This window comes from Benincasa hispida, chromosome 8, assembly GCF_027475165.1.
Source record: "Benincasa hispida cultivar pf3 chromosome 8, pf3_genome.v1.1, whole genome shotgun sequence".
NCBI classification, from domain to species: Eukaryota; Viridiplantae; Streptophyta; class Magnoliopsida; order Cucurbitales; family Cucurbitaceae; genus Benincasa; species Benincasa hispida.
This window is the reverse complement of record NC_143485.1, coordinates 38,230,440-38,255,246: the sequence shown is the minus strand read 5'-3', so window position 1 is coordinate 38,255,246 and position 24,807 is coordinate 38,230,440. Positions and strand designations below refer to the sequence as shown.

Sequence of the window (24,807 nt, the reverse complement as noted above, 5' to 3'; positions counted from 1 at the left end):
TATTCATCGAAATTGACAATCTACCGATATTTTTATCAAATTTCGTAAAATTAGAATCTTGATATTTCTGTCAACAACGACATTTTAGACATTGTTCCTTTTGTGCATTTAAACCCTTAGAAAACTAAAATGGGTTTGAGTAAAAAATAAAAGTAATATTTACAGTTAAGAAATTACAAGGAATTGTATAAAACGATGCTTATACAACCGGAAACCAATCTTCACGAAAATTTTGAAGAAAAATACACCTATCTTTGTATCTCACTCAATCATTCTATCATAATTGTCGTACAACTAACTCTTCTTACTTAGTTTTTAAAATTTTTTTTCCTTTATTAATTTTTCGATGGAGGCTGAAAGTGAATTCCACGACAATAAGTGCATCTTGAATGTACCTAAATAAGAATCAATATATTATTTAAACTTAAGACTCAATATATTATTTAAACTTAATAAATTTAAATCAATATTTTATATTTTCTTAACTATTTGATATAAAATTTTATTAATTGCCAATATTTTAATATGTTTTTTTTAATTTATTTGGCAATTAAATTAAATTATGAAATTATTTACATTGCTTTAAGTTAATATAAAAACAATCACGTATTTTTATTGACTAAATAATTAATTAATATAACATAATAAATAATTCTAAAATTAGTTTTTTTTTTAGAATAGGTGATATTATTATACAACAACAAGGGAGATCCCATAGCCCAAGATCAAAGCAACAAAACACAAGCAAAGACCGGGCAAACAAACCAAAACAAAGCCCACAAGATAAAACCAGAACAAAACTAACACATAAAAATAAAGTCACAAACCACCAGGGAGAAAGCCAGAGAAAAGAACCCAAAACCCCACAAACTAGGGACAACAACAAAACAAAGAATAATGTAAAGATAAAAAAGAAAAAAACATCTGTAAACACACTAGATAAGACCAAGAAGGTCAACCGGTCAGGAAGCAGCATGAACACGAACCGTAGAGATCATAAGGTGAACCAGAGTTGACACCGTCCTCGGTCGACCTCCATGCAATCGTCGATTATGCTCCTGCCAGATGTAGTATATGGAAGCACACCAGAAAACACGGAACAACTTACTACGCAACACCCCAGACTACACCTCTCTCCCAAACCCACACTCAAAAAATAAATGATCCCGTGACTCCACACCTCCCCCACACAGAAAACACCCCCCTCTGACAACACTCCCCAACTCCCACAAAACACCCCCCTCACCCTAAGTGTAACGACCCAGATTTGTACGCATACAGGAAATTAAATATCAAATAATAAGCAAGAAGAAATTTTATTTGAAGGGGTGGAAATTTAGAAAAAAAAAATTGGAAATTTATTCATTATCCTGGATAATGAATAAGGGAGCGAGAAAGTGGGAGAGAGCGAGAGCCACACCAGTGAGAAAACTGGAGAAAACGAGATTCTGAGAAGAGAGCTACGCGATCGAAGGAAGAATTGGAGAGCGAGAAACCCAGCGAGCGATGCTAGCGAGATTGAGGCTGACGAGAGTAGAAAGAGCGAGATCCCTGGAGAGAGCGAGATTGAAGGAAAATTGGAGAGAGCGAGAACTGTAGCAAGGAAGTTGGAGAGAGCGAGAGTAAAGATAGCTATTCTTAGCGAGACAGTAGGAAAGAGCGGGAGCGAGCGCGAGCGGAAGCGAGAGGGAGCGAGCGAGACGGAAGAGAAAATTTGAGAGGAGAGTAGAGAGAGCGGGATTTCCAGCAAGAAAGCTCCAGATTAAATTCCTAGCGAGAAAATGGGAGAGAGCGAGATTTTAAGAGCAGAGTGAGAGAGATTTTAAGAGCAGAGTGAGCGAGATTTGGACAGAAGCGCGAATTATGCGTTGAATTTGGCCACGATCTTATAGATTATACATGGAAAAACCCTAAAATCGAATACAAACAAAGAATGATGACGTAAGGGCAAACATTAGCCAAAATTAGGTGTCTTATTGAGAGGAATCCATAAACCATAAGTAATTTTAAAGAAGCCACCTGTACGATGATTTGTCACACTGAAAAGAGCTGAAAACTACTATAAATAGGACCCTTTGCCGAAGATTTAACCCATTCTCAAACAAATCTCAGTAACATAGTATCGTGTGAAAAAGTAAGTGTGAGTGAGGAAATTCTGTGAAGAAGAGAAAAGATCGGGTAAAGTGCTGCCCAAATTTCTTTTTTTGATTTAAAAAGGGAAAACTCTGCTGATAAAATCATAAAGAATAATAAGGAATAATTAGATCACAGTCAAGGTAAGTAGTTTATCTTACCCTCTCTTTAAATGTACTACCAATGGTAGTGTACCTTTATTATGTTGCATGGTTATGTTAATTGTTATATTGCATTACATGTTTAGAACACGTTTCTCTACAAGGGACCCCATGCATTATGTTTGTTCACGATTACGTTAAAATCAAGTTTTAATTAGGTGTAAGTTATGCTTCCAATCTAATCTTACGTTTATGTTAATGGTTGATGTTGGATGCGACTCTGGCCCTACTGACTGCATGATTCGCTAATCATCAGATGGGTTAGTTTCCGCTTAAGTCCTCATCTTCCTATCAGGGCAGAGAAATTTATGCTTCCAGGGCTGGCAGGGCATGTATGGTTGCACCCCTCCAGGCTTAATCTTACGTTATGTTTATGCTAGGGACTAGCAGGGTATGTATGGTTGTACCCCTCTAGTCCAATATTACGTTTATGCTAATGGTTGATGTTGGATGCGACTCTGGCCCTACTGACTGCATGACCTGCTAATCATCAGATGGGTTAGTTTTCGCTTAGGTCCTCATCTTTCTATCAGGGCGGAGAGATTTATGTTGGAAGCATAACCGACCACCACATGTTATTATATGTTTTCGGTCCCAATCATATATTTTCATGACATGTTGCTTGTGATTGTGCATTTGGTCACTACCCTACGTGAGAATTACTTACTGGGTATATTATGTACTCATCCTATATTTTTATAGACTTTGTAGGAAAGAACACAGCGTAGAAGGCAGAGTTGGACGTCGCTCAAATGGCCAACCATCAAACTCACTATTATAGGCACATGCATTTTGTACCATCACGCTAATGTTTTATGGATCCTGGTGTTTTGATAAATAAATTTTTGTATAGTTTTTCTATCTAATTAATAAAATTTAGATATGTTCTTAGAAATTTCAACCAAAACTCATCTCATGATAGAAAAGTCTAAGTATGCATGTCGTAGCAGTCGAATCATAAGGTTTAAGGATCCGAGCGTTGCACTAAGCCCCCACACCTCCCCCACACAGAAAACACCCCCCTCTGACAACACTCCCTAACTCCCACAAAACACCCCCCTCACCCTAAGCCCCACTGCCTGAATAAGACCCTAGATCTCAAGTAGCTCCCAAGACACTATGGGCCACCTCTAACCTCCCTCATCATCCATGAACTCCGACCATCAAATGAATCTATCTCTACTACGCAAGATAGCCCTCAAGCACCAAAACCTCCCAACTTCACTCCAAACAGCCCACAAAGACCGTCCACGCAAAACATACGCCTCCACCCATTCCACCCATAATGATAATTCTAAAATTAGTTTATAACTACATTAATCGTTCCATTAAATTAATTGTTCTCTTATATTTAATTAAAATTATTTAACTTTAGTTTCTATATTGAAAATTGGTAAAACAAACACAAATCTTTAAGGTAAAACATTAACTATCATGTGTATCCATAGCCAAACATGCATTTAGATCCAAAATATCAAGACTCCATTTGATATCCATTTTGTTTTTTAATATTAAACCTACATCATCCACATTTCTTATTATGAATTGCATCTTTCTTAAGTACAATAGTTAAACTCTTAGTCAAATTCCAAAAACAAAAACAACTTTTTTTAATTCTCAAAATTTAACTTTGTTTTTTTAAACTATTAGTGAAAAGTAGATAGCAAAAGAAGAAATTTAAAGGTGGAAGTAGTGTCCATAAGTTTAATTTTTTTTAAAAAAAAACAAAATAGTTACCAAACGGTGCCTTTTGTTTACTTTTAGTCTTTAGACTTTCAATTGTCTAATTTTAGTACGTGTAATTTCAAAAATATAATATTTAACCTCTCAAAGCTATTTTTTACCAAAATTAGTTTAATAATAACAATAAGTTCATGCAATGAAATACAATATGTGAATATTCTCAAAATTTATAGTAAAAATGTTAATAGATAACAAAAGTTTTTTTAAAAAAATAAACATACTAGTCACGAGACTAAGATTTATTAAAAATACAGACAAATTGGATAGTAGAGAATATAAAAACTAGAATTGAGCAAACTTCAAAATATTGAGACCACAATGGTATTTTAACTAATAATAAATGTAATCCAAACAAGCCATAAACATTCATAAAATCACACCAAAAATCTTCGGGAAAACATTTGGGCCAAGAAGTGGACTTGTTTAGTCTAGAAAATTGTCAAGTCTAAGTCAGAAGAGTTATTTATCACGAGGCTCACAATATAAATGAACCCTTTGGATCAAAAAAGCAACTCCAATGCCTTACGCAAATATGCCATGAAGTTTTCGATCAAGGCACCACAAGCTCATTGTAATGCGATGGATGAAGGTTGATACAAATTTTGGGTGGCCCTATGTTGATAGATGTGGCACATAATACAATGTGGCCAAACAAATAGAGAGGTCTGTTAGAGTCAGAGCTACCACATCAAACACAAATTTCGGAGCAAACAGTCCCCATACCTACAAAGATTTAAAATGTCACACATATGGCCACACATATGCCCAATTATAAATGAAAACACTTTTGTTGATGAAATGAAAAGAGATTATTGTTCCAATTATAATGAGAGAAGATAAGCTTGAAATCGAAAATGAGGGATCAAAGACGCACCTAGATATTTCAACTAGAATGACACATCCATAACACCCTCGTCATATCCTAATAATGAAATATACTAATATTCAAATTACAAGAAAATTTATATTTTTAGGGGAAGTGTATTAAAGTAAGTGCTTAAAAAGTTGTTTTTTAAGGCTTTGAAAAGTAATTTCAAGCCGGTGTTTAACTCATGACTTTGAAGTGAATACTAATAAAGTATTCCTGAAAGTATTGGAAGTCTGGAAGCATGTTTCTCAATGTTCTTAAAATTCAAATTTTCAATTTTAATTTTGTAACTAAATATCTTAATTTGTTTTAAAAAAACGTTCTAATAAGTCAAAAAAAAAATCTCATTTTCTAAATTCATACTAAACTCACTCTTGCTTTAGAGAAAATGAAGTAACTAAGGTAATTACCATCAAATGCCGCCTTTGAATTATGACACACAATATAGTGGCTGTAACTGGAACCGCCATTATGAGCCCATACATCAAGTAAGCCTAAGTGATGCCGAGGAAAATGAGAGTGAAATGTTTAAAACCATGTTAGGATAAAGTTTCTTACTTTAAATTTGAAAGATCAAAAGATAGCTATATAACTTACTTGAGATATGCCCATGAAGAGAACGCTTTCCCCTTTTGCAGCCTGAGTAGATGAATATTTGTTTGCAACAATGAAAGGAAGTCCGAAAACTGGAAGGATGATAGAGAAGCCAAATGTATCAATCATGAGAAGGATAGCTTGGCGAACTAGAACAAACTCGTCAAACCTGGGATTAGGGCATCAAGTGTTCAGGACTTTAATCTATCACGTGAATATTATTAATCTAAAAAAACAAGGGGACAGTACAACCAACATTGTTTTAGGACAAGAAAAGAAAAGGGAAGGGAAAAAAAATACTCAACCCAAAAAGAAAAAAAAAATGAGAATGTTGGTTCAAATTTTCGAACTAAATGAGGGAATTACAAAGACAATCTCACCGAGCCTTACTACTATAAAATAAAATAAATGTGGGCCTATTTGGAAACCGTATTTAATAGACAAGATGTTTCTAATACAATAAACATATTGTCCAATCACTTGAAACAACTTCAGAATAGATAAATAATTAAATTAAATCATAAACAACAAAACATTATTTGTATTTTTATATACTATTCTTTATATCCACAAGTGTTAAATCAGCTTACGTGCACCTTAACTAATCTCATGGGTAAACTAACTTTACAATATTCGAGTGTTAAGGAAACTCGTAGGATATGAAAATTATTGCCCCTATATAAGCATTAGTTCAATTTTCATGTATGAGGAGATTAGAATGTATTGATTCATGAGTTGATATAAATAAAAATGCAAAAAGTAAAGGGAGTAAAAATGAATATTTAGAAACAGCCTTTTAAATATAAATAAGAAAACAGGTTTTTCAGAAAGTAATACACGAAGAAAAATAATCGTAAACTGACTTTTGGAAACTGCATTCCTGCATGCCTACAAATGGAACACACCAGAACAGAAATAATTGAGAACACTGAGTTTTCAGCAATACGTATAATGTGCAAACACGCGCACAACTAATGACATACCCAATAAATGCAGCAGCATAGCGAAGGCCATCAAAAGCACACCTACAGGAATCTCCCATGGGTAAGCAGACGGTAATATGATGTAAGAAATATTGAGCAATTGAATTGAGAAGGAAAATAAACATTCAAAATATTGCAGAATTGAAGATATTCGATGCCAGGTTGACTGAAGTTGAACAAGAGGGAGTCAGCAGAACTTTAGACTCGAATTAGAGAAGATATAAATTACCAGTGGCCAGAGCTAAAAAAGAGGCATATGGCAAACAAGCTCCACTGCGTTATAGGAAGACTGTCAACTGTCAGAATTCTACCATTTCCATCCCCTCCTTGTTTTAGATTGTCCATACTTACTATGCAATATCCTACCAAGATGAACATATAAATTAAGGGAAATAGATGAAGAAAAATATAAAAAAAATTCAAACCCTACGTTTAAAAATGAGAAGAAACTAATAGCACATAAGCAAGGGCAAGTAACAATACTATGATTCAAAATGGTACAACTATATATATTTTAAATGAAGCTTAATATACAAATCAATTCAGCCAAACATAAGCATAGTTCAATTGGCATGAATGTGTACTATCGACCGCGAAGTTTGAGATTCGATCCCCCCACCCCACATATTATCAAAAAAAAAAAAAAAAAAAAAAAAAAAAAAAACACACACACAAACCACTTGTAAAATGATATAAACAAAAATTGAGATCTCCACCTATAGACACTATTTCCACCTAAAAAAAAAAAAAAAGCTTGTAAACACATATTTCACCTATTAACAAAAATTGAGGTCTCTCCTATAAAAAAAAAGATAAAATGCACGAACTATTTGGCTGTTGAAATTAAGCTTATAAACACTATTTTTACCTATAAGTTTCTAGTTTCTTTGTTTTATTATCTACTTTCTACCAATGTTTTAAAAAACCAAGCCAAGCTTTGAAAAATGAGTAGTTTTAAAAAGTTGTTTTTGGTTCTTTAAATTTCACTAAGAATTCAAAACATTTCTTTTAAGAAAAGTGAAATCCATAGTAAGAAAAATAAAATAAACAAAAGTGAAATCCATAGTAAGAAAAATAAAATAAACAAGTATAAATTTAAAACTAGAAATAAAATCGTAATCAAATGAGACCTCATTAATCACTCTGCTATTCCAAAAAAACATGAATAAATCATTTGAGGTGTATATCATGGGAGGCAACATGCAGCAGCATAAGTAAGAAGATTATGGGTCAACAATAATGCAGTTATTATATAGTGAACTTCCAATAAAACTTCACCTCCAATAACAGACGCCAAAGCGACCAAGGAACCTTGCTTTCCCGCTAGAATAATAACTGTTGGACTCCATGCAGCTAACATGGCGGCTGTTTTGGTTACTAAAGTTAGTCTGCAATCTAAAGGTTTGTCTTCACCAAATAGATGCCTAAATATTAGTAATGACAGTTGTCCGAGTCCAATAGCATAGACTATTCTTGGAATGCATTTTGTTCCAATACCCTCAATAACTGGGACAAAATGCAACACATCCTTTTCTAAAGCCCAATGGACTCCAGTAAGGATATAACACAAAATTGTTCCATACATAACAAACTGCCATATTCCCTTCGATTGGATGCCAGCAACGCTTTTAAGAAGCAACTGTACCAATACTATCAGCACAATAATTGGCACAGCCTCTGTTAAATAAGTCCAACCAGGCAGTAGGGATGCAATTTCAAGCACCCATGAAGGATAAACTTTCAAGAAAGCAGATGTATCGGCCTGCTTCAATAGACCAACTTCAATTGTAAATCTACAGTAGATCATCAAAAGAAGGAAAATAACGACCTGCAATAGAAATCAATACACAGTTAACACTGATATTTTCAATAAATTATTCAAAGTAAGATTTCTATTAACGTAAGTTTGAATATTTACTTTCAGAAAATGTTTCTGCTTTGCGATTGAATATCGTAGCATGATAATGCCAGTAGTAGCCAAAAGAAAACTTGTCACTTTTCCTTCTTCCACTGATCACAAGGAAATTAGGGGGAGGGGGTGTTGCAAATGTGAGCGACCATATGTTATACCACATTAAATTTAGATCTGAGAGATTTCCAACTTACAAATGAAGCTATTTGAGAGAAAGCTACATGCACGTATCGCCACCAAAAAGCAAGAAAGCATCAACTCAAAAGTTGTTCCACAATCTTCATTTGCAAAAGAACTGCTGCATTGTTTGCTAACCCTCTTGATAGCAAGGAAATGGACAAAAAGTGAAGCTAACATAAGACCAAAACCAAGAGTCATCATTTTCAAATTAAATTCTGTCCATTTAGAACGTGCAAGCTCAGCAACACTTGCTAGGAAATTAGAGTATGCATCAATTTGCCTCTTAAGTAAAGGTATAATGTGGCTTCCGTCATTATTAGATAATAAGCCTTTTGTAATGTGGGCCCAATTCTCCATTGCATCATCATACAAACTACGAGTATGAAGCAAGTCTTCATCAGAAAATCCAATGACAGATGAAGCAGTATAATTATCAATATACCTTTTCACCTACAAGCCAAGGAGTGCAATAGCCATTAGATTGAATGATGAAAAATAATGAAAGAGGAATGTCTCCTATATAGCAGCATGATACAACTAAAATCACAGTATAACTGAAAGATAAAAGATAACCATTTCCAATATCCTCTACGTAGAAGGAAAAGCCTTCCATATCTAAATTCAAAATTGTTGTACTTTTTGAAGTCTGCAAGCTACAGCTAAAGTGTTATCAACTTAATCATTCAAATGAACAACCAGGTTGAGGAAACTATTGCTCTACCTCTACCACTAAGCGAAAAAAGAATAAGCCAGTGATAGGCAATGGCTTGGTTAATAGAACCCACTAATGCTAATAGCAAAACCAATCTTCATATGGTTACTCTCACTGGTTACAGAACCTACACTAGTTGATCTATCAATAACTAGAATGAAGTTTGGCAGAACTAAGTGAAGCCCTTCAATGTGTTAACCCATTCAAAAGCAACACAGGACCTTGTTCGGTGATTGAGAATGATGTGATCATAGAATTTGGGCCAATCATACAAAACAAAATATTTGGGACTTGGGAGGGGAGGAGAGAATGAGATTTAATTTTGAAGAAGTTTTTGGAAGGAAAGGCGATTGCACTTGAAAGACAAAGCAAAGATTTTGTTCAGTTATACATGGCAAAATTCCCAATTTTGGAGATAACTCAAATCTCCTATGGGTCAACATGGTTTTTGCCACATTTGGGAACTTTGGAATGGAAAAAATAGGTCATGTGAGAAAATTGTAGACAGGATATATCTCATGATAAGTTATTAAGAGAGACTGGGGTGGACCATGTCTAGGCTGGTATATGTCTCTCGTTGATTCTACTTGAAGTAATTTTATATTAGACAAGAAGGTTCTGCCAAAGCAACTAAAGAGAAAGAGATCGAGGTATTTGATACCATGAAATTCCATCTCAAAACAATTGGCAACGAAAGAAGTAACTCATCTATCTAATAAGGAGCATGAGGTCTGTTGATTTTCCAATGTGGGATTCTCATTCTTGACTAGATCACATTTTTTTTTTTAAACTAAATATCTGTTTGAGCTTTATAGACTCTGATACCATATTTGATAACATGGGAACATGGGGTTCCATCTCAAAACCAATTGACAATGGAAGTAGTAACCTCTCTATCTTATAAGGAGTGTGAGATTCCTTGATTTTTCCAATATGGGATTCTCAACATGATGAATGAATTAAGAAAGACTTGGGAGAACCATGGTCCATGTCTGTTGAATGTATGCTTTTGAGGTAAGAATGGTACATGTTATCAAATTTATGAAATTTTGTATAGTTTATAATTACAATGTTGTTCTTTATATGTTATAGTTTGAACACAATAATATTAGAGTGGCATTGCATCAAAGTAAATATGAAGGCTGCTCATCATATACCTGCCAGGAGTTAATACAAAGTACATTGACATAATTCTGCATCCATCCTTGTTCTGACTGATTTAGGTAGTTTTCCACCTTCATACCATAAAACTTCCATGAACCAGCACCTAGAGCATATAACTCAGGATTTACACGCCCTATGCTGAAAAGATAGCAATGAAAATTCGTGAATTCTTGATATATTCATCCAAGAGTCGATAGTCCAGGATACATCAACAGATCAATTTTTTTCATTGATTTTAAATTGTTCATTTAAATTTTAGTTTAAAATGTTTTGCTAAGTTTTTAGGATAGTCTAGATTGATCAAAGTCCACAACATATAAGAAGTCAATATCATCTAAAAATACCTGTTTTAACTACATTGTTTAATTCAAATGGATTTTTTAAAAAATTCACACAAGATTTCTAAGTTCTGGTCTAAATGTAACATGCCTGACGGATAAGTCAGGTTTATTTTGTTGAGCTTCCATAAACCTTTTCCACCAAGCACAGTAAATCATTTTGTAAGCATGTTATACTTAGACCAGAAGGCATCTTGCCTCGAAAGGGAGGTCAGGCACCTCCATTCCACCCTACACCTTTTTCACTACAATGCTCCCACTTAACCGAATTAAAGCCACCTCTTCTTCATGCTACTAGAAAATGTTCTCCATGATTTTTTTCCAGATTCCAACTTGACACTAAAACAAGGATCTTTAAAGTACAGAAAATAAAGACTTTCTTTTAAAACAGAAATAGTTTTTATCGATATTTGATAAATGAAAAGCACGGATCAAATTACAAGATTACAATACTCTCTTTAGGAGAAGAAAAAGAAAGAACACACCCAATAGCTAAACTTGAATGAATCTCAAACAAGACCGCTAAAAAGAAAAATACAAAACAAAATTGACAACCATCCCCACCCCCCACACACACAAAAAAAATTGAAAAAAGAAAAGAAAGGAGAGAGAGAGAGAGAGGCTCTCCCATGTCCCATCTATTACAAAAGGAGATTGTACTCAAATGGATTGGATCAAGGTAGGTTATTATTCTTTAAGAGTACACTTTCATCCAATAGGAGGGAAGTTTTTTTTTCCGTCTTCTTTTCTTTTAACTTTTTCCACAATGGTGCAAGCCTGGTCCTCATTAACAATCTAAAGTGAGGAAATGACAGAGAAAATAGAATGCAAATAAACAAAGGATGGTATTGGCATGATGCTTACACTGCACCTTCCATAAGGAAAAGGAATTCCAAGCAAGGCAGATAAGGTCACTGGGAAGTCGAGCTGAGAGAGCAATTAAAATTAGTGCAAGAGAAGCAATAGCTTGACATTTTTTTATAGGATCTTAATTGTTGAAAACTATTTCCTAACAAGCCATAGGTAGCAATATTCTAACCTGTTGGATGGAGCTGGTACATATCTCCCTTCCTTCCTGAAAAAAAAAAAAGAGATGGAAAGGTAAACCAATCAGCACACACAAATTTGGCACCTAAAGCCTTACCTCACTATTATTTCATCTTCTAATTCCTTCAAGTGATTTTCTGGAGATCTACTAATATGAAGGCAAACCAAAATGTTGAAAGAGTAAAAGTTCTGTTGAGCTGTACACAGCAGATCCTTAATTAGATCAAGCATATACTTGAAACAGGTACATCTACATCCTAATTTTTCTAAACTACAGAGAGTTTGACTTGTACAGTAGTCAGTACGGGTATATACTGGTTTTGGTTTTGGCAGTCTCCTGTTAATTCAGACTATTCAGTATATCAATGAAATAGTTATCACTAGGATTACTCTTACTCAACAGCCTCTATAGAGCAAATCAAATAGTACTCCTAATTACACCATAATTCTATTAGCCAGCACTTCAAACTTAACTTAAAGTCAGTAGACAGACCAATGAGCCAAAAAGTCTCCGACTTTACACTTTGAATGAAGAAAACAACATTTAAACTTCCATCAATGGATGAACTTCTTTCCTTGTTATTTTGGGTATGAAACAGTTGTTCTTAGAGAAAAATGAAAGAATATACAAGGGCACACAGAAAAACAGTCCCAACAAGAAAAAAGGTGTCTGACCCTAACTATAAATAGACTCCAATACAAGAAAACAAGACTAATGTCCTAATTATAAAAAGATCTAGTGGCTGACACCCATAAGGAAGCATATTAAACCTAGCCACCTCTCAAACTCCCTCACCCGATATCTCCACCTCTCCAACAATATTGTTGCGTCTTTCTATCTAGATTCCCCACAAAGCAACAAGGAAGTTAGCTTACCACAAAATTTTACCATTATCCCTTAAGGGAGAACTCAAAATCACCACCTCCAGCTGGGTCATACCATCTCTATTCCAAGACCAACAAACAGCATATGAGCTCAACCAACAACTCCAGTGGTCAGCAAACTGGCAGTCCTAAAACAAATGCTCAAGGCCATCCTTGCACATCCTACAAATAATGCACTTTTGTGGGAACAAAACATTGGAAGAGTGTCTTTGAACACGACCAATGGTATTAACCCTCCCATGTAAAACTTGCCACGCAAACACCCTAACCTTCTTCAGAATTTTAACCGTCCAGATAGGAGAACATAGGGATAGCAAGGGAGGGAGAAGGGGAAGACAAGATATGTCATAAAAGAATGAGAAAAGAAGCCCCTAGAAGGATTGGGGGGACGAAAACGAACTCTCTTTCTCCCTCGAACACATGCCAATCTCAAAGGAAAGAAAGAAGACTTGTCACTTCCAACGCCTGTCTATCAGACAGAGGGTGCAAACACCTTAACCATTGTGAAAAGAATGATGATAGCTCTACGTCGGAGCTCACAAGAGTCATAATCTCCTGCAACCATCTTGTAGTAATATATTGGAGAAACCACACACTATCATCATTGATCATTTCTCTAAAGGTCTGCATTGATCCGCAAATCTCCTGTGGTTGCATTAATAGTTAACCAAGGTTATCAACCAACTGCTGCATTGAAGTCATAAAGCTTCTATTACGGTCAACTGGGGGTAATGCCTTCACAGGAAAGATGTATTTATTCACAACTGAGTATGGTAGCATGAAAATTAGATGCACACATGTTATTACCCAAGCTCAACCTTTTATTATTCCCTATGCAACATGGCTCTCAACACCCAGAAATACAATCAATGTGACTATTTCAAGTTCAAGGCCTTCTGACTATTAGAGAAATTATCTTTGTGCCCCTCTCCTGAGGTCAGCCTTTTGTTCTTTCCATGCAAGCCGGTTCTCAACACCCAGAAGTACAATCAATGCGACTATCCCAAGTTCAAGGCTTTCTGACTTTTAATTTTTTTTAAAAAAAAAATTATCTTTGTCATAAACAAAGTCAAATTGTAGTAAAATATGCAAAATCAACTTTCATTAGTGTCATTATGGAAAAATGATTTCAAAGATTAATCCAAACCATTACCCAAACCTACCTTAGGGAGGAAAAGGTCACTTTTGGAAGTTAGGGAGAAAAGCTGGTTTATTTTCCAAACTTTGAAGTCCACAGCTGTATATTTTCAAAAGAAAAAAACCTAAAAGAAATTTTCAAAAGAAAAAAACCTAAAAGAAATTTACGTCCAGTTATATCTGTAGTGTTAAAAGAGAGAGGAAATACCAAATCTAGTTGACAGGAAGAAGTACCAAATTCAGATGGTATGGATGCTGAAAGTTTATTAAAGCTCATTGCAAATAGAGACGTCTCAACCTGCAAGGTACACCCGAGTAATCATTCCTGGACAATGTGATCAAACACAAAATCGAGTTTCTGTTAATAACATGTATTATACCTCTTCTGCACTACCTCCACCATGATCCCCATTCAAAGTTTGTCCATGATCACCCATGACAAGAAGAAGAGTGTTTTCATGTAACCCGCCTGTTTCAGATTGGCTCTCCAGCACATCGATTACTTTCTGAGAAGGATGGGGTTAGCTATGGTTGAACTAAGAAATGCAAAACAGATGCAAGGCAATATGAAAAGATAACAAAATTGTTTTCGGGAAAAACTTATTTGAGCTCACAATATACCTCAATATGCCCAAGAATTTGAAACAATAATACAAATGGGTATATTAGGGACACTTGAGACTGCAAATAATCTTCCCTTCTGTATTGCTAGATCAAGTCATATCGCTTGAGCATACCTCTAAAATAGTATTGTACTGCTCCAGTTTTTCAAACATTGGACTAGAATCAACACCAAATATATGCCCAGCATGATCCTATATTGCATATATTCAGTTAATTGTTCTCACATAATATAGTAAGCAACAAATATTCAATTTAGACAGAGGGGCAAAGATTCCCATCTTCACAATTAAGGCACAATAGAGAAGTGAAGGAAACAAGAAAAGAAGAGAGAACAAAACAAGATTTTACAATGTACTTCAAACACAAGGGGAAGAAAGTCCTTACCACACCAAGAAAATGTGCGATGAGAACATCCCAATCATCTTCATACAAGGATGGAAGAAGATGTTCGATGCATCCATTGTCTACCTAAAAGAAAATTATTCAAATATTTAGCTTCTCATTATGCCTTGAAACTACAGAGAACATTATTGATGAAAGCAAAGTTTTCCATTGAAAAAAATTGAGGGAAAACATTGTTCTAAAGTGAAACGAACACTGTAAGAAAGGAGTGAGACTTCATAAAGCATACCGTATGAAGATCTTTAACATTAAATGAGGGATAGGGAAATGCTTTTTGAAAATGATGAGGAAACAATTGCATCCATGTGTCATCCCCCATCATCACCACTCGTTTTCCATTCCGAACAAGCTGTAAATGGGTCCAAGTCGTGAGAACTAAAGTAGATTAATAAACAAAATACCCTCGAGATGTTTAAAATAATAAACACAGGTACACTTGGAGATCGTGCTTAACCAGCATCTGTACAACTAATAGATCGTTAACAAAGATGCATGATTCAACCTGATGAATCAAGTTGTCTTCAACAATTGCTGGAGCACCAAAGCTGTTTCCAACATCAATAAATGTTGGCAGTCCACCAGTTGTAATGCCCTAAAAATACAACAAAATCAGACTTCTAAACTACGATTTGATAACTCCACCCCACAAAAGAAGGGACCAACAAAAAAGGAACAACAGAAATAAATAGGTGCAATTTTGACTTACTCTTACCAAGCCAGTCAACAAGATGGACAAGGCGAAATTTTAATATGGTTTACAAAAGCATAAAGTAGTTTCACTAAAAACGTTTACTATACAAGTCAGTTAGAAGCATAAACAGTTTATAAGGGCCACGGAGAAAGTCGAAGTTTTCACGTGGCATATATGCATGCATTCTTGAACAATAAGTTATGTTCGACTACTGCAAAGTATGCCATCAGACATACGAGGGCCATAGTGAAAAGCTAAAAGTTAAACTCTCTGAAATTCAGAAATAGTAAGATAAACATCGCATCTGAAATAACCAAAGAAAAACAAAACAAAACAAAAGACCTTCAGTCGCTGCAAACTTGTGGTGGGTGGATCAGCAATGGCTTTGAAAATCTTGGTAGATGAACCCCGTTCCGATGCCATTTTATGCAGCACCTGTAACTTATCCATCCATGGTTTCGATTCTAGGGCATATTCACATAAGTGATCAGTCTTAATTACAACATCATGGATCAAAAGTTTGACAAAAACCCCATCACTTAAAAAGGGAGCTGATAAACAGAAATTTAGAAGTAGCCCACACGTCACTGCTATCAAAGAATTCCAAATGTGAAATACGAACTTGAAAAACCACGTACATATTAAACAATACCGCACACTGATTTAACTTAAACTAATTAAGAATAGCTGCATTCTAAACTATCAACGCAAGAGAGCTAACCTTCGAAGAATGTACTGGGAGCAACAAAATCAAACCTGATATACAAATAGGTATAACACAAAGCGAGTAAAGATAAATGAATCAGATCATAGTCAATGAACAATAATAAAGGATGAGAAACAAGTGGGAAACGAAGAAAACCGTAGAGCATCGAAAACGATGATGAGGACGCGGTTAACGGCGGGCTTGGTCCAGCAACGGCTGGAATTTGCTGCATCAGAAGGAGGCCGAACTGAAGGACTGGTGTTGGAAAGTGAATCGGAGGTGAAACAGGGAGATTCAGAAATATCGGAGCAGTGACTGAAATAAGGAAGCTCTGTACGAGTAAGAAGAAATCCTTTAACGAAGATGAGAATGGCAACACCATGAACAGCCATTATGGCCCAAAACGGCCATAACAAACTCCATTTCCTCATGGTTTTTGCGCGAAATTTAGCTTCAAAACAAGCTTCAGTTTTCAAAAGCAAAACGATGAAAACAGAGAGCCGCGAGAATGGAGAGAGAAGAAAGAAGGAACAATGAGGAAAGTTGAGCTTAGTCAAGGTGAGGCAGGCCCAATAGCTTCATACAGGCCCATTATGTGAGCACCTCATTGCGGCCCAACCAATTTCGAATCAATTTGATTGCAATTTCAGTAAAAAAATTTTTTTTTAAACTACCTAAAATAGGGTTGTAATTATACCCTCAAACTTTTAATTATAAAAATTGAACTCTCAAACTTATACAAATGATAGAATTATACTCTCAAATTAACATTATTGTATGTTTTAGGGTTCAATTTCTACAATTGTTGTAAGTTTTTAAGATCCAATTTTGACACCGGTAGAATTTTGAGGGTCCAATTTTTATCTTTGAGGGTTTAATTACAACCACCACTATATTTAAGAGTGGTTTTCATAATTTGTCCTTGTGTTTGAACATTTGACTTTGAGATTGCATGTTTTATGTCAATTGAGTTATGCTGACTCAATTGATTTAAGAAAATATTTTCAATTGAAAAATCGTAAGTCAGATAATGACAATTTATAACATTAATAAATCGTGGACACGTGAGTTCAATAGTTAAAAGCATTTTTCTTCAAGTCGAAGGTTTAAATTTTCGGTCTTGCATTCAGAGTTTCCTAAAGGAAAATTTATTACTAACAAAATACTTGAATTGTCTGTATAAATACCTCTTTAAATTAGGGTTGGCAACGGGGCCAGGCCGGGGCGGGGGCCGTCCCCCGTCCCCGGCCCCGTAGGGGAAATTGTCCCCCATCTCCGCCATTTGAAGGTGGAGATTCCCCATCGAGGAAACGGGGTCCCCGCGGGGCCCCATTCGTGGCAGACTTCAACGGAGGGGAGGGATGAGCGAGAGCGAGGGCGAGGGCGAGAGCAAGAGCAAGAGCGCAAGCGAGGGCGAGAGCGAGAGGGGAGGGATGTTTTGTTGTAGATTGCAGAGAGCGAGAGGGGACTAGGGAGAGGATAAAAATATATATAATTCGGGGTCGGGGTCGGGATCGGGGCAGGGATGGACGGGGCCCCATAATAAATTCTCCGGTTTGACCGGAGATGGGGTCAAACCGGGGAATCCCCACCCCGAATGGGGCGGGTCCCCACGGTTTTTTTGCCAACCCTACTTTAAATAGATTATAGGTATGAATAAAATGAGAATGAGGCATTTAGAATAAAGACATGGTGATGCATAAAATGAGAATGAGGCATTTAGAATAAAGACATGGTGATGCTCTATCTTCCTCACATTCTTCCGAACATAATTCAATTAACACAAAGTGTGTACTATTGACTAAGATGTTTTTCAAAATATGCACTGTTTGGATCCAAAAATAGTTTTTAAAAATAGAATATAGACTGCCAACCAAAAGCATATTCGTTGAACTCGATGAATCTGAAAACATAAAACATAATTTGAGTTACTTTCCCAATAAGTCCTAAGTGTTCAAGTATTTCTAAGTGGAAAAAAAAAGTATTTAAATACTCGGAAATGCAATCCAAACATATTTTACTTCTCCACAAGTTATAAATATCGAGGGAAGATGACAAAAATCACATAGATAATGAAGAAGTTGATCAATTAAACGAAGATCATGTACAAATCGACAATTCAACTAGAATCTCATTTGAACCAAGTAGATCCTCCTTTTAAAATATCTTACTTTCTCTATTATATCATAATCTTAAACCCTTATCCTATGCGATACAAACTAAGGAGATGTTGGCTTAAGTTAAAAGTTGTTTTTAGTGTTTGGTTAAGATGAGATGCTTGTATATTAATTTTAGGTTAAATATATAAGTTTGGGCTTGGAACTTTGAGTAAAAATAGGTAAAAATAGTTCATAAACATGATAAAATCTATAATAAATCTATAAATTTTCAATTTTGAATTAAAAAGTTATGTGACTTTAAAAATGTCAAGTCTTAATAATAATGATAATAATAATAATGCACAATATCTTTATGAACTTTCAATTTTTTATCATCAAGTCTTTAATAAATTAAAAGAATTGTATAATAGATAACATACATATCTTTTATACGATCATAAACTTTCAATTTAGTGTGTAGCATGTTCACAAATTTTAAAAGCATTAAATATGTCAATGGCCTATTAGATACACAAATAAAAAGTATCAAGGACCTATTAGACACTTTTTAAAATTAATTAATTAATATCGACTCAAATTTGGAAGTTTAATTATTGAACTTATAATTTAACATTAATTTAAATAAAATTTATTATTTTAATTGTATCAATTTTGTAAAAGTCGGTCTAACCAGAATTATTGAGATTGCTTATTTGGAAAAAACAAAAAAGAGTTATAAACTAAATCATACAAAATATCCTTTAATTAAAAAATAACCGGTTTTAAAAATTTCAATAAGACTCTTAATTTTTTTTCAAAATAAAATCCAAAAATACCTTTACCATATTTAGATGAAACTCATCAATATTTTATTTCAAAAATACTTCTAAACTTTTAAAAGGTTTTTTTTTATTATTATCCTTAAACATTAAAAAAAAAAAACTAGTCAAAAAAAACCTTTAATACTTCATTAAGAAACAACCTCTTGAAATTTAAAAAATTGCATCAATGTCCTTAATGTTTTTTTAGACTTAATACCCTTAACATTTAAGACAAAAGAAAAGGTTATTTTTTTGTTTTTTTTTTTCAAAGATTCTCTCTGTTAGTATCGGGAAAGAAACTCTTTATATACCCTAAATCACCTCCCTCATCCATTATCATATTTATATATTTTCATAATAACCTCCACATGGAAGCACTAGAAGATTGCTTTTGAAATATTTCATTTAAAATTAATTTATGATGGGACAATATTATTGGTTAAAAAGAAAAAGTAAAAAGATATCCCAATTTCTATTCATGGACGACAGTCTTGTATTTCGCAGAGCTACAATCCAGGACTCCCTAATCTTAAAATATGTTTTCCACAAATTCGAAGAGGCATCAAGAACAATGGTCAACTTCTCTAAATCCGCAATGGTCCTCTATCCAAATGTGGGGGAAATAAAGGGAATCATCTCAATAGCATCCTTGGGGTGTGCAAAGTCCAAAATCTAGGAAACTATCTTGGGCTTCCTTCATCCTTATCCATAAATAGAAGCAAGGATTTTAGCTTCATCTTGGAGAAGATCTGGAAAGTCTTACAAGGTTGGAAAGGCACTTTCTTCTCTTCAACTGGTAAAGAAATCCTTATAAAAAGTGTTGGACAAGATATTCCTTCTTATGGTATGAGCCTCTTCAAGCTTCCAAAAATTTTTTATGCATAAATTACAAGAATCTTTACTTGTTTTTTGTGGGGCACGGCTATAAATAAAAGAAAGATTCATTGGGTAAAGTGGGTTGACTTGTATCTCCCGAAGGCAATGGGTAGGCTAAACTTCGTAAACCTATAAGGTTTTAATAGAGCTCTAATCGTGAAACAGACATGGAGGATTCTTTCTAATCTAAGTTCTCTTGTTTCTTCCTTTTTAAAAGCATATATTTCAGAGAATGCAACATTCTAGAGGCGAAAACAATGAAAAGATCTTCTTATTTGTGGAAAAGCTTGATGTGGGGATGTTATTTCCTAAAAGAAGGAATGAGATTGTGCTTGGCTAATGGTATATCAATTAAGATGTTTAGGGATCCTTGTATACCTAAGGAGTTACTATTTAAACCAATGTGTATAAATGACAAGTTTAAGTCTGCCCCTATTTTTAATCAATATTTAATTAGCAGAGATTTTGTAGGAGAAGGTATAGCTCGACTGTACTTTTCAATGTCATTAATGAGGTAGAAACTTGCTATTTTATACACAGAGGATCCCTAAATTAAGATTGCCCAAGAATGGTAAATGAATAATAGAATAATATAATGAAAAACAATAAATACATTGAAATAACCAATCAGAAAAGAATGAGGGAATAAAGTTTGTTATGGAAATCGTAACAACCAGAAGATATTTGTGCTTCCTCGTCCATGACTAGGACTGGTGACTTGGCATGTCTGTCTTGACGTGGCATCAGTTGACCTCTTAACTTGGGCCACTCTGTCATTGTCTCTAACATCCCCCCCTCAAATTCGAGGGAATGTCAACTACTCAGAGTTTGGATCGTAAACAAAAGAATTGCGAATGAGACAAAGGTTTTGTTAAACAGTCGGCTAACTGATCAGTTGTTGGCACATATCGAACTTCAAGATTACCCTTGAGTACTTGATCTCTAATAAAGTGTACATCTATCTCTACATGTTTTGTTCGGACATAAAAGACGGGATTTGCTATGAGGGCTCCTGTACTTATATTATCACACCAAAATTTGGCTTGAGAGGAGACTTCATTTTTAGTTCATCAAGAAGTTGCTGTAACCATATGACTTCTGAAGATGCATGCGCAAGAGCTCTATATTCTAACTTAATGCTTGATCGAGCGACCGACATTTGTTTCTTTGACAACCAAGAGATAAGATTGTTTCCAATAAAAACACAATTAGCAGCTACAGACTTTCTGTCATCAATATTGGACGCCCAATCAGCATCAGAAAAAGCAGAGACGTCAAGATCATTTCCAGGTTGAAAGAGTATTCCAAAATGTTTAGTGCCACTGATGTAATGGAGAACTCTTTTTGTGGCCTGCCAATGAGCATCTGTGGGAGCTTTGAGGAATTGGTTGAGCTGATTGACTATATATGCTATGTCAGGTCGTGTGTGTGTTAGGTATTGAAGAGCTCCGATAGTACTATGATATGTAAACAGACCTTGTAGTAAGATACCCTCATTAGCAGACAGTCGTTTGCCTAAAGTACATGGCGTAGCAGTAGGTTTGAGATTTGTGAGCTTTAATTTATGCAACAAATCATCCACATATTTTGCTTGATTTAGTAAAAAACTAGATTCAAGATAGTGTACCTGAATCTCAAGAAAATAGCGTAGAGCCTCAAGATCATTGAGTGCAAATGTTGAATCTAAAGCACGAATCATACGTCAGATCATATTAGTGTCGTTCCCAGTAACGATAACATTATTAACATAGACCAAAAGTAACACAACTGATGGTCCATAATGGTAAATGAACAAGGAGGAATCGGATCTTGAGTTAATGAAATCCCCAGCTGGTAAGTGTAATCCGTAACATGTTATTCCATGCTCTTGGTGCCTGTTTCAGTCCATATATTGCTTTATATAATTTACAGACATAATCCGGTCGTGTGGTATCAACATATTCTAATGGTTGGCTCATGTACACATCTTCATGCAGGTTACCATTAAAAAATGCGTTGTTAAAATCCAACTGTCGAAGAGACCACCCTCTTGTCACAGCTATATAAAGGATTACCCGAATGGTTGATGGCTTGACAACAGGACTGAAGGTTTCAAAGAAATCAACCCCAGGATGTTGAAGAAATCCTTTGGCAACTAACCTTGCCTTGTATTGTTGGATCGATCCATCAACATTCCGCTTTAGCCTAAAAATCCATTTGTTGCCCAGCATATTGTACTGCGGAGATGGGGGAACCAGGTGCCAGGTTCGATTGGCCATTAGAGCGGAGTATTCAATGTCCATGGCCTCCTTCCACTGTGGAGTAGCAAGAGCATCCTTAACCCTAGTGGGTTCAGTTAATGACCAATCACTCTTAGTCTCGGTAATCCAAGCTTTTGGCTTAAAATTTTTTACCTTTCCTTTGGTAATCATGGGGTGAGATGGTAACACTGCTGGATTGGATTCTGTCGAGGGGTGTAGTTCAGTTTTTAGGGGAGACACAGGTTGTGAGGTTGAAGATGACTCTTGTAACCGATCCAGAGATGGAATAGAGGGCACATGCGATAGAGTAGTGTTAGGCGAGTTTAAGATTGGGCTTGGGCTATAGTCAGGTGAAGGAGAAGATAACAGATTAGGAAGTGTTGAATGTGTGGTAGAGAGTGGATTTTAGGTAGTGGATAAATTGGGCTGGGCCAAAGGACTAGGTAGGTTGTTAATTAATGGGTTAAGATTTAGTGTAATATATTGTGGATTATGTAGGGTTGGGCTGGAATGGGCTGTGGACTCATGAGTGGAATTTTGGGTACCAGAGGAAAAAGGAAACTCATTTTCATTAAAAACCACATGCCGTGATATGAAGATTCGTCCATCCGAATTACACATTTGTGTATGAACTGGGCTTGGGCCCAAGTAGGTACATTTTTCTGAGTGAAATCCCAGTTTGTGGGCTTGATATGGTCTTAATCATGGAAAATAGGCACATCCAAAGATTTTTAAGTTAGTGAGATCCAATTTCTTATCAAACAATACTTGCATTGGAGATTTGCCTTGTAAGACTGATGTTGATAGCCCATTTATTAAATAAGCAGCTGTAACAAAGGCATCCCACCAGAAGTGCAAAGGCATGAAAGCTTGTGCCAGTAGCGTTAGAGCCATTTCAACAATGTGCCTATGTTTCTATTCCGCTCTTCCGTTTTGGGCAGAAGTGTAGGGGCAAGATTGTCTCAAAATGATCCCTAAAGAGCTGCACAATTGATGAACGCGATTATACTCCCTCCATTATCTGACTGTAATGTCTTGATTATCACATTGAACTGATTTTTAATCAATTGTAGGAAATGTTTAAAAGCTTCCAATGTGTCTGATTTTTGTTTTAACGGATAGACCCATAGAAACCAGCTATGATCATCTATAAATGACACATAGTAGTGATAACCATTAATTGATGTGATGGGAGCAGGACCCCAAACATCTGTATGAATAAGATCAAACACTTGAACAGCACGAGAAGTAGAGTCAGAGAATGGCAATGCTTTGGACTTTGCTCAGTTGACAGGTCACAAAAATCACATTCTTCTTTAGATTTAACTTGCAGATTACATTCTCTAAGTAAGAAGTTTAAAACTTTGGATGATGGATGACCCAACCGTCTATGCCAAACAGTCTTTGATTCAACAACATTAACACTTGTTGATAACACTAATGCTGTTAAATCATTATTTTTGTCCATTGATTGTTGTGAAGCTACACCACCTCTCCTTGAAATATCCACAGGTTTCACCTCCGCACCATTTAGTTTATATAGACCATTGCTAAGAACTCCTTTCAGTAACATTCGACCCGTAAGCTTGTCCTTAATAACACAACAATCATCGTGAAATTCAACAAACACATGATTATCTTTAGCAAGTTTTGATATACTGACTAAGTTCTTTGTTATAAGGCACACACAACATATTTTCCAGACTTAATTTATAGCCACCATTAGTCAAACAAGAGTTTTCTACATGAGAAATTTGTAAACTATCACCATTACCCACTGTAACACTTTCTTTACCTCCATATTCAGCAAGGTTTGCAATGTTATTGTAATTGGTTGTGACATGATTTATGGCACTACTATCCACATACCAACTGGGATCGGATACTGTTTCAGGTGTAGCAAGGAATGGATTACTGTTTTGTGCTGCTACAAATGTTGATGGATTATTGCCTGGTGGATTAGAACCATTTCCATTTCCTCTGTTTTGATGTTGTTGAGGACTGAACTTCTTATCATACCTGTGATAACACACATCAACAATGTATCCTATCTTTTTACATACCTGGCATATAGGGCGATTTTCACGACCTCTTCCTCGACCTCGAAAATTGTTTGAGCTTCCCCCTCCATGGTAGTTATTGTAGTTACCTCTTTGACCATTGAACTGAGAACGATTTGTTTGTTGGATGTTTCTTGTAACATTATTCTGATTGGGCAATTTCGCACCATTTGAAGATTTACTGAAGGCCATGTTCACATATGCATTGTGACTAAATTGAACAGTTATTTTGGAGTTATTCTGATGTTCCAGTCATTTCTCAAAGGACAAGAGTTCTGACAGCATATCAAGCCACAAAATATCATGTCACACCCCACCCCAGACTACCCTCCGAGCCTAAGAAAGGGCGTGACTGCAGCAGTTAACAACCCTTTTGTTGACACTTACTGCCTAATAAACTCTTACGAAAATAACTCTGATACCAATGAACA

General features: G+C 35.4%; 1 protein-coding gene and 1 pseudogene across 7 annotated transcripts; both read right to left on the bottom strand.

The window, feature by feature from the left end:
- Positions 1-4,325: 4,325 nt before the first annotated feature.
- Positions 4,326-16,819, bottom strand: LOC120082855 (Alkaline-phosphatase-like family protein). Of its 7 annotated transcripts, XM_090316561.1 has the most exons (21): positions 16,437-16,819; positions 16,296-16,330; positions 15,917-16,038; positions 15,386-15,475; positions 15,113-15,232; positions 14,866-14,949; positions 14,595-14,672; positions 14,238-14,363; positions 14,066-14,155; positions 11,828-11,863; positions 11,660-11,715; positions 10,444-10,588; positions 8,589-9,024; positions 8,401-8,492; positions 7,761-8,310; positions 6,712-6,844; positions 6,483-6,524; positions 5,503-5,668; positions 5,316-5,399; positions 4,912-4,959; positions 4,326-4,760 (listed from the first exon to the last, which is right to left on the bottom strand). In XM_090316561.1, exons 1-20 carry the CDS (start codon positions 16,709-16,711, stop codon positions 4,921-4,923), a joined length of 2,799 nt encoding a protein of 932 aa, XP_090172687.1. In that variant the 5' UTR covers positions 16,712-16,819; the 3' UTR covers positions 4,326-4,760; positions 4,912-4,920. The 7 variants fall into 7 exon arrangements, with proteins under 7 accessions (XP_090172687.1, XP_038894124.1, XP_038894125.1 ...); XM_039038196.2 differs by lacking the exon at positions 4,912-4,959 and having other exon boundaries at positions 16,437-16,808; XM_039038197.2 differs by having other exon boundaries at positions 16,296-16,806.
- A 4,275-nt stretch (positions 16,820-21,094) lies between these two features.
- On the bottom strand, positions 21,095-21,775 carry LOC150034560 (secreted RxLR effector protein 161 pseudogene; annotated as a pseudogene).
- Between the last annotated feature and the right edge of the window lie 3,032 nt (positions 21,776-24,807).

Bases quoted from the DNA above. Each gene is read 5' to 3' on its own strand.
- LOC120082855 (XM_039038194.2), bottom strand. From the start codon at position 16,662: ATGGTGTTGCCATTCTCATCTTCGTTAAAGGATTTCTTCTTACTCGTA. The intron at 8,493-8,588 runs GTAAGTTGGAAA...CCTTGTGATCAG, and splicing joins TCTCTCAAATAGCTTCATTT to TGGAAGAAGGAAAAGTGACA. The intron at 6,525-6,711 runs GTAATTTATATC...AGATTCCTGTAG, and splicing joins TTTTTTAGCTCTGGCCACTG to GTGTGCTTTTGATGGCCTTC.